Source organism: Conger conger, chromosome 4 (assembly GCF_963514075.1).
Source record: "Conger conger chromosome 4, fConCon1.1, whole genome shotgun sequence".
Taxonomy (NCBI): Eukaryota; Metazoa; Chordata; class Actinopteri; order Anguilliformes; family Congridae; genus Conger; species Conger conger.
Genome location: NC_083763.1, coordinates 76,217,828 through 76,227,827, shown reverse-complemented (window position 1 = coordinate 76,227,827; position 10,000 = coordinate 76,217,828). Strand labels below are relative to the sequence as shown.

Sequence of the window (10,000 nt, the reverse complement as noted above, 5' to 3'; positions counted from 1 at the left end):
GACTCACATGGTGTCTGCCCTCAGGACTTTCTCTGAAAGGGGGCCAAAAGTCTTTAAAAAAAAAAAAATTCTGAAAAAAAATTATAAAAGTTCTGTCACTAGTAGTGAGAAAATGGGAGCCTGTCACTAAACACACACAAAAAAAACACACACAACGGGGAATCCATTACATTACAGTTATTCAGCTTACACCTTTGTCCAAAGCGACTGACAGTTTGATTAGACTAAGCAGGGCACAATCCCTCCTGGAGCAATGCGGGGTTAAGGGCCTTGCTCAAGGGCCCAACGGCTGCGCTGATCTTATTGCGGCCACTCTGGGGCTTGAACCGCCAGCCACCGATCATGTACCTTCGGCACTAGGTCGTAGGCCACCCCTTCTCCTGTACGACCGTGCGATCGTTTGCAGACAGTCCCCTCTGTGGCACTGCTTGATTATTTGCTAATTCCGTTGTCGTTGTTGGTAGACGCTCCCTGCCGTTTCAATCGCTGTGGCTGTGACATCTGCAACCAATCACAGGGGGGGCGGGGTACGCCCGGCGGCTCACGAGCACGTGATCACAAACAGGGTCTGGGGTATGATGGAGGAGTGAAAGGGGTAAAAAAAATTTACAAAAAGGGGGGTGGGGCAGGTTCTAAATCGCCCCAGCCACATCCTGAGGTCGCAGCGAATCAGAGGCCACGATGCACCGTCTCCGTAGCGACGTGCTGGAAACCCTGACGACCGGCGGAACGCAGAGAGCCTTCGCCGTCTGAGAAGTCACGGATCAGAACCCGGCGCTTCAAACTTTACGGGAAAAAAAAAAAAAAAGAAAAGAAAAGAGATAGAGTAAAAATGCCGCTGGTCTGGGGACGGGTTGCCGGGGGAAACGAGCCCCTGAGGGCCCCAGGCACAGAGCGACAGAGGGAGGAGGAAGAGAAACAGAGAGGGTGAGATGGATAAAGAGAGACAGATAGAGACAGGGAGGGGGGCCTGGGGACAAAAAGAGGAGGGAGGGAGAGAGAGAGAGAGAGAAAGAGAGAGAGAGAGAGAGAGAGAGAGAGTAAATGGGGGTGCTGGCAGGAGAGAGAATGAAAGAAGAGGGACAGAGAGAAAGAGAGAGACAGATAGAGACAGGGAGGGGGGCCTGGGGACAAAAAGAGGAGGGAGGGAGAGAGAGAGAGAGAGAGAAAGAGAGAGAGAGAGAGAGAGAGAGAGTAAATGGGGGTGCTGGCAGGAGAGAGAATGAAAGAAGAGGGACAGAGAGAAAGAGAGAGAGAGAGAGAGAGAGAGAGAGAGAGAGAGAGAGAGAGTGAATGGGTGAGATGGATAAAAAGAGAAAAACAGGGGGTGCTGGCAGGAGAGAGAGAATGAAAGAAGAGGGACAGAGAGAAAGTGAAAGAGAGAGAGAAGGAGTTTTGCCAAATGAAGTTTTGGTGCAGAGAAAAGCCAGAGCTGATATTTAACTCGTCACTACAGATGACACACACACACACACACACTCTCACACACACTTATACACACTCACACACACTCACACACTCACACACATACACTCACACTCACACTCACACACACACTCACTCACACACACTCACACACACTCACACACACTCACACACACTCACACACACACACACACTCACAGCAGAAGGCTGCCATGCAAGGCACCAATGAGCTCATCAGGAGCAATTGCGGGTCAGGTGTCCCGCCCAGCGAATGTGTGACTCTAGCGCCATGGCCCGCTGTCCGTTCTGGGGGTTCTGGGCCGTGAGTTCTGGTTCCAGTTCTCTTACCGTTCTGATACCAGAGCATCTGGAAGCCCGAGAGACCGGTGGAGTAGTCTGTCTTGAACACCATGTGCAGGGAGGAGCTGGTGGTGGTGTTGGGCGGCGGGGGCGTGTTCCCGCAGAACGTGCCAATCAGAGGGGCCTGCTCGTCTGGCCCGTTGTACAGCTGAAACCAGAGAAGAAGAGAGGCTGAGTGCCAGGCTCTGGAGGACTGAGGCCAACACCGGGTCCTCCTGTTTTTTAAATCAAAGATGTGACCGTCACAATCAGTAGAAGATAACAGAAGTTTAGCAGGAATTAAAAAATTTTATTTTGATTATATTAGGTGGAAATTTAAAAAAGAAAACATGGTTGTATGGAAAATATAAGCCACTGCCAGAGAGTAAGAAGGATGCTCCCATTGTAGTCATGGGGTGCAAAAAGGAAAAGAAACAAAACAACAAATTATGAGAACCGGCTGCTCATGTTGCAGCTGTCCTGGCACAGTATCCCAGGGTGTGTGAGTGTATGTGTGTTTGAGTGAGTGTGTGTGTGTGTGTGAGTGTGTGTGTGTGTGTGTGAGTGTGTGGGAGTGTGAGTGTGTGTGAGTGTGTGTGTGTGTGTGTTTGAGTGTGTGTGTGTGTGTGTTTGAGTGAGTGTGTGTGTGAGTGTGTGAGTGTGTGTGTGTGTGATTGAGTGAGTGTGTGTGTGTGCGTGTGTGTTTGAGTGAGTGTGTGTGTGTGTGTTTGAGTGAGAGTGTGTGTGTGTGAGTGTGTGAGTGTGTGGGAGTGTGTGTGAGTGTGTGTGTGTGAGTGTGTAGGAGTGTGTGTGTGTGCGTGTGAGTGTGAGTGTGTGGGAGTACGTGTGAGTGAGTTTGTGGGAGTGTGTGTGTGTGAGTGTGTAGGAGTGCGTGTGTGTGTGTGAGTGTGTGTGTGTGTGTGAGTGAGTGAGTTTGTGGGAGTGTGTGTGTGTGTGAGTGTGTGTGTGTGTGTGTGAGTGTGTGTGTGGGAGTGTGTGTGTGAGTGTCTGTGTGTGTGTGTGTGGGAGTGAGTGTGTGTGTGAGTGTGTGTGTGAGTGTGTGTGTCTGCAGTCAGAAGAGGTGACAGGAACACCAGGACGGCCGTCATCTGGGCTGGACGTCTGAGGCCAGCCGACTGTGGCAGGTCCAGCAGGGGAGATCAGAACCCCCCAGTCCACACTTATTTAATGATACAGAAACGCTGTTACACTGCAGCGATGCTGTGTGGGAGGATGGGACTGTGTGTGTGTGTGTGTGTGAGTGTGTGTGTGGGTGTGTGTGAATAAGTGTGTGTGTAAGTGTGTGAGTGTGTGAGTGTGTGCGCGTGGGTGTGTGTTCGTGTTTGTGTGAATGTGAGTGTGAGTGAGTGTGTGTGTGGGTTTGTATGTTAGTCTGTGTATGTTTGTGTGTGTATGTGTCTCAGTGTGTGTGTGTGTGTGTGTGTGTGTGTGTCTGTGTGAATGTGTGTGTGTGGGGGTGTGTGTGTGTGAGTGTATCACTATGAGTCTACAAGTCCAGCACTAAGAAGGAAGTTACCTCGGAGAGTAATCAGAAGAGAATATACTCTATTTCTGCAGTCCTGAATCAGCCGTATAACCACACCCAGGGTTGCCTCACACAACCTCCCCGGAATTAAGATCTTCCGCCGGGAGGGTGAGGGTGTGGGGTTAAAAGCCGTGCACGTTCCAAAAGAAGGTTCTGGAACTCAAGGACGGAGGGGAATTCGATCCGAGGGTAAACGCAACCAGATGCTGGGATCGTCTCCCGCATCAGGGTCAGCGAAAAGCTGGTTTCGCTTTCCCATAATGCACCCCCAACCCACGCCAGAGCACACTAAGAGCATAAGGCGTGATTACCCATGTAAAACTCATGTCATGTTTAGGTCTTTTTCTTCTGTTTACTATTTTTACTGTTTACAGGCTCAATGCATACTTCACAAACAGCATGGGATCCTGCATTACACACATTTATCATGTGAATACAGTATTTTATTTGTGATATACACACAAAAACAAAAATAACAATTTAATTTACTTGAAAAGTTATGGACAGTGCTTGCACACAGTATCATTGTACGTATATTATGTGACTTCAACTGATTAAGTACTTGGTACGTACTTACTCATATTGTGTGCTACCACTGTCCTCAATTTTGTACTGTAAAAAACAACGTGATTTTTCAGTCTACTTCCAATGTAGATTTTATTTTCTAGCTTGTCGCGCAAATAAATAAAATCACATCCAGTGTCATTGAGGTCAAAATGTATTCAAAGGAAGGGTCAAACCTGATCGTGGCCAATCAGAACAGGGTAAAGGACAAAGGGCCCTTCACATTCGGATCCGGAAGTTTAAATGTGCGTGGCGCGTGTTGGGAAGTCGGGGAAGCAGCAGGAACGCCGTGCAGCTGCAGCACAATGCGTGCGTGTGACACTACACACACAACGGGCCGTTCTGTCCAAACATAATGCATTTCACTCTGGAGTAAACATGTCTGTGTGATTCATGCCTGAAGGAACGTGATTGGGTTTTGGTGCCACTTTGAAATCTCTCTCTCTCTCTCTCTCTCTCCATTCTCTCTGTCTCCCTCCCTCGCTTTCTGTCTTAAAACTGTTGAATCGCTTTGCTGCCGTAGACCCACACAGATGAAGTGAAAATTAGTTTCACCACGGTTACAGTTAAGGTTTTCACACACAGGATCCTCATCGCAACCATTCCCTGATATTCCTGGCGGACTTCCACTAACTATCGATCCGGAACATAACGGAAAACAGCAATGAGGCTGACGATCCACTGACTGTCTTTGTGAATAGGGATTTTCGAGTACCAGATCGCTAAATCAGAGGCTAGTAGCCAAACAGGGGATGTGGCGGATCTAGAAAGGTTGATCATCTTGAACACATTACAGAGCCTCAAAATGGCCGCTCTAGAAAGATCATCTTAAACTCATTACAGAGCCATAGAATGGCTGCTAATCTGCTAACCCAGTGCAAACCAATGCACGTAATGCAGACAGAACAGGCCTTATGACTCACAGACTCAGTGCGGGTGGGGTGGGGGGGGGGGGTCCTTCAGCTGAATTAGTCATTCAGCAGACGGTCTTTACCGTGACAACAACCAAAAAAAAGTGCTTTTGCGGAGGATAGAAAGTGCTGTCGCGCTGTGGATCATGGAGAATGATAACGGACCGTATTAGAGTCAGAGCCTTTGTGGCAGATGGCACTCGACCGAACGGTCAAGGAACTTGTCAGAGCTTTTCAACGCGTTCGACAAATGCCGCTATTCAGACTTTCCGAGATGTCCGGCCGACAAACACAGAATCGAAAGGGAAAACTCAAGACTGAAGTTCAAAGTCTTGGCAGGCTAGCGGCCGCAACAGCCTTACAACACGGGAGCGTAAACGGTGTGTTGGAGTTGCCAGGGTTACCAGAAAGCCAAGCCAAAGCCGACACTTAAGTCTTTGGGGAGCAGCACCAGGATCAAACATTGGACAACGAATCAGGCACCCACCCACCCAACCCACCCCCAAAAAAAGGGCTAACCTCCTCCTGACCTCCCTAACACTGCCAAGCTAACACCGTTTAATGGCTGTGCCACTTTAAATTACAGCCAGAGAACTCTTCATGTCCCGCAAAGCATTGAATGTCTGAGAAGAAAAACACACTTTTAGTGATTTACAGGGATTTAAATTATCCAGAGGTTTAACCATGTTTACTGCAGCCTGGTTCTAGTCCAGACTGAGGACATTAGACGCAAAACATTTAATCACTGCCATGTTTTTTTGTTTTGTTCTTTCTGCTTGTCTTTACTCAGTCTTCCTTCTGCTTTAATGCAGGTGTCTCAGCTCGTTTTGTCCGTTAAGAGTTAGATTTAAACTAACTCCACTTCCTTTTCCTCTGTAACAATGACTCAGTGTGTGTATGTGTGCGTGTGTGAGAGAGAGTGTGGGTATGTGTGTGTGAGTATGTGTATGTATGTGTGTGTATATGTGTGTGTGTATGTGTGTGTGCGTGTGTGAGAGAGAATGTGTGTGTGTCTGTGTGTATATGTGTGTCTATGTGTGTATGTGCGTGTGTGAGAGAGAATGTGGGTATGTGTGTGTGTGAGGATGTGTATGTATGTGTGTGTATGTGTGTGTGTGTGTGTGTATGTGTGTCTATGTGTGTGTGTGCGTGTGTGAGAGAGAATGAGGGTATGTGTGTGTGTGAGTGTGTGTATGTGTATGTGTGTGGGCATGTGCGTGTGTGTGCATGTGTATGTGTGCAGGTGTGTGTGTGTGTGTGTGTGTGAGAGAGAGAATGTGTGTATGTGTGTGTGTGCATATGTGTATGTGCGTGTGTGTGCATGTGTATGTGTGCAGGTGTGCGTGTGTGTGTGTGTGAGAAAAGAAAAAGAGAGAGAGGTCAGTGATAGTCTCTCAGAGTGCAGATGTTTGTCTGCAAGTTTGGTTAAGTAAGCCCTTGAATGGGGCTGGAAATAGCCTTCCTGTCCCTCTCAGTGAGGAGACATCACCTGCTCTACATCCTCCAGAGCAGCTGCATAAATACAGACGACCTCCCCACAGATCCATCACCATAGAGATAAGAGGACAAGGCTAGATCTGACATCCTGTTCAGGAAGGCAACATGCATACTCATAGCAGGAAGCACTCCAGCAAAGCAAAGCAGAGGGTCTCAATGAGTTCTCCATGTTTTCAGCAGCACATTCAAGACCACCCAAAGGTGTCCTCTTATCTTTATGTCTATAGCATCGAAAAAACTAACCCTAAAAAGTCCCTGTGTGCCAAGCCTACTTGTAGAACATGTTCCCGGGACAGTTTCAATGAGAATCTGGAGCCTTGGGATGGAGCATTTCATAAAATCTGATTATTTAACCAACTTAACTTCCTTCAGACGAGTCCTGAGAGGTCAGATTACAGTTTGACATGTGACTTGAAGCAGCGTGACATCATCAAAGTGCAAAACACAGAAAATGTGTGTTTAGTTGTTAATTAATTAATTGATTCATTCATTGATTCATTCATTGATTCATTCAATAATTTCATCACTAAATGGGAGGTAGACATGAGATGAATGTGGACATTTTATGAATCCAACTGTTTGTGTGTCTGTCTGCCTGCCTATCTATCTGTCTGTCTGTCTGTCTGTCTGCCTGCCTGTTAGTCAGTCTGTATTTATGTATGTATGTAAAGTACAGTACATGACAGTACAGTTATTTAGCTGACGGTTTATCCAAAATGACTTACAGTTGGTTAGACTAAGCAGGGGACAATCCCTCCTGGAGCAGTGCAGGGTTAAGGGCCTCGCTCAAGGGCTGAAGAGTGGCACTGATCTTACTGTGCGATATGAGTAAGACCCTCGAGCATGGCCCTTAACCCTGCATTGCTCCAGGGGAGGATCGCCTCCTGCTTAGTCCAATCAACTGTACGTCGCTCTACTAAGCTGGATGCTGCCCAGGTTCGTATGTCTGTCTCACCCCTGGGCCTCACCTTGACGTAGTCATAGCCACAGAGGGAGTGGTGCTCCAGGCTGAAGGCCTGGAAGGTGTAGTTGATGGTGTTGCCCATAGACGCGTGGATGGTCCAACTGCAGCTGGAGGCATCGGGGTAACTGTTGGGGTAGTTAGGGCTCTCAATCACACCCCCGGTCTGATTGGCTATGACCATGCCGTGGCAACCTGTAGGGGGGGGGCAGACAGAGAGAGAGTGAGAGAGCGAAAGAGAGCAGAATAGAAAATGAGAAAGAGAGAGTAAAAGAGAGAGTGAGCGATAAATTATGACCAAAAGCATTAAGGGGCAGTGTGACAGTGGGTTCTTTGAGTGCAGACGGTGGAGATGACATGAATGGCCAATGCTGGCCTTTTAGACTGACTGCAGATTTCTAAAGATGAACGCAACATAAAAAGCCACACATTGCCAACCAGAGACTGGATTTTTAACATTACGTTTATTTTTTATTCAAATGTATTTAAGCTATGTTTTTTAAGGTTCGAGGTCACAAACATGTGACTAGAATGCTCTTAAATAGAACATTCTAATGCCACTTGGAATTTAAAGCAGCGGAGTTCTAGAACAGTGGCTTAGAATGTTGGGGGAATAAACATTCTAAAAAAGCTGCTCTTCAAAGGGTTAAAAGCTGCTCTTCAAAGGGTTAAAAGCTCCCGCAGACTGCCTCCAGTACCATCGTTTTCAGAGTGTATCTAAAAGACTCCCCTCGTCACAGTTCAAGTTAATGGTTGGGATTTATATAGCGCCAAAGCGCTGTACAATTGATGCCTCTCATTCACCCATTCATACACACACTCACACACACACAGCGATGTGGCTTAGGTGTCTTGCTCAGGGACACTTCGACACAGCCCGGGCGGGGGATCGAACCGGCAACCCTCCGTCTGCCAGACGACTGCTCTTACTGCCTGAGCCAATGTCACCCCTCTCAAGTGCGTGTGCGCTTCAGGAGAACTCTATTGGGGCCAAGTGGTCGGTTTTTACAAATTGTGCGACAGAGTTAGCTTTGATGTGTAACAACGGCCGAGGAAACAAAGAAGGGGTTCAGGGTTCGGAGCCAAAATGGCAGACGCTGGCTTCAGCTACGGAATCCTTGGCTCTCCGAGGCACTGTGGCGGGGGAAACAGAGGCGGGACAGGACAGCAAAGCACAAGCTGGGAATTCCTCGGCAGTCGGCTTCAACGCAGCCCCTCGGACCTGGCCCCCTGTCGCCAAGGAAACAGGACAATGGCCGCCGGCACTGCGCCTTCCTGGCACACAATGGCTCCGCTGCGCTCAGACCGACCACAGCAAAACGATCTTACTGTATCCATGGGCCGGGGGGGGGGGGGTGTGTCTCTGTTTCACAGTCACACGCAGAACAAGCAGCTGCTGTTATGGGGAGGATATTTGGGCTTTGATGAAGCATTATAGTTGTATAGAGCCTTTGTTTAAACTCACCGCCTTCCGTCACCCCTCGGCATTCACGCAGTCTTTATATCCACCACCTATCCTGAGAGCTCTGCTCTGTACTGACCAATCAGAATAAAAAATAATAATAATCTGTGAGCTGAGTCAAAAAGACAAGAGAAAATGAAGTTGATATTTTTCCAGATGCTTCCAGAATTTACTCCAGGTATAATTCTGTAACTCCAGGTGGAGGAGCGTATGATTGAGAGCTCCAGGCATGTTTAGATGTGCTGTTAAATGAGACAGATTCTCCTCTGGCATGTCTGGAAGCTTCCACAAGATATCTTGGCAAAAATATAGTTTTTTTGAAGTCAGCTTTTTTAGATTATTTGTTTTTTCTTGGGGGGGGAGGGTTTCATTCCTTTGTTCTAAAATTGAATTAAGAACATTGGCTAGACAGGGAACACACACTGTAAGCAGCACTAGGTTGAATTATTCCGGAACAATCTGAGGGGCCTCCACTTGTGCAGTGCAGTTAAGCCTGACAGTGTATGGAGTGTGAGTAGTTACTCGATGTGTAGGGGAGTAGTTACTCACTCTGTGTGTAAGGGAGTGTGAGTAGTAGTAGTTACTCTCTGTGTAGGGGGAGTGTGAGTAGTTTCTCTGTGTGTATAGAGTGTGTAGTTACTCTGTGTGTAGGGGAGTAGTTACTCACTCTGTGTGTATGGGAGTGTGAGTAGTAGTAGTTACTCTGTGTGTAGGGGGAGTGTGAGTAGTTTCTCTGTGTGTATAGAGTGTGTAGTTACTCTGTGTGTAGGGGAGTAGTTACTCACTCTGTGTGTATGGGAGTGTGAGTAGTTACTCTGTGTGTAGGGGGAGTGTGAGTAGTTACTCTGTATGTATAGAGTGTGTGTAGTTACTCTGTGCGTAGGGGAGAAGTTACTCACTCTGTGTGTAGGGGGAGTGTGAGTAGTAGTAGTTACTCTGTGTGTAGGGGGAGTGTGAGTAGTTTCTCTGTGTGTATAGAGTGTGTGTAGTTACTCTGTGTGTAGGGGAGTAGTTACTTACTCTGTGTGTAGGAGAGTGTGAGTAGTAGTTACTCTGTGTGTAGGAGTGTGAGTAGTTACTCTGTGTGTATAGAGTGTGTGTAGTTACTCTGTGTGTAGGGGAGTAGTTACTCACTCTGTGTGTAGGAGAGTGTGAGTAGTAGTTACTCTGTGTGTAGGAGTGTGAGTAGTTACTCTGTGTGTATAGAGTGTGTGTAGTTACTCTGTGTGTATAGAGTGTGTGTAGTTACTCCGTGTGTAGGGGGAGTGTGAGTAGTTACTCTGTGTGTAGGGGAG

The 10,000-nt window shown here is 47.5% G+C and overlaps 1 protein-coding gene across 1 annotated transcript in view; it reads right to left on the bottom strand.

Annotated features, from left to right (window-relative positions):
* The window catches only part of cubn (cubilin (intrinsic factor-cobalamin receptor)), a 91,473-nt gene that overhangs the window by 46,663 nt on the left and 34,810 nt on the right, over positions 1 to 10,000 (bottom strand). Inside the window, exons 27-28 of the mRNA XM_061238200.1 lie at positions 7,251 to 7,438; positions 1,774 to 1,933 (exon numbers count right to left, since the gene is read on the bottom strand). Of these exons, the coding sequence (XP_061094184.1) occupies positions 1,774 to 1,933; positions 7,251 to 7,438 (348 nt within the window). The remainder of the gene's footprint in view (positions 1 to 1,773; positions 1,934 to 7,250; positions 7,439 to 10,000) is intronic.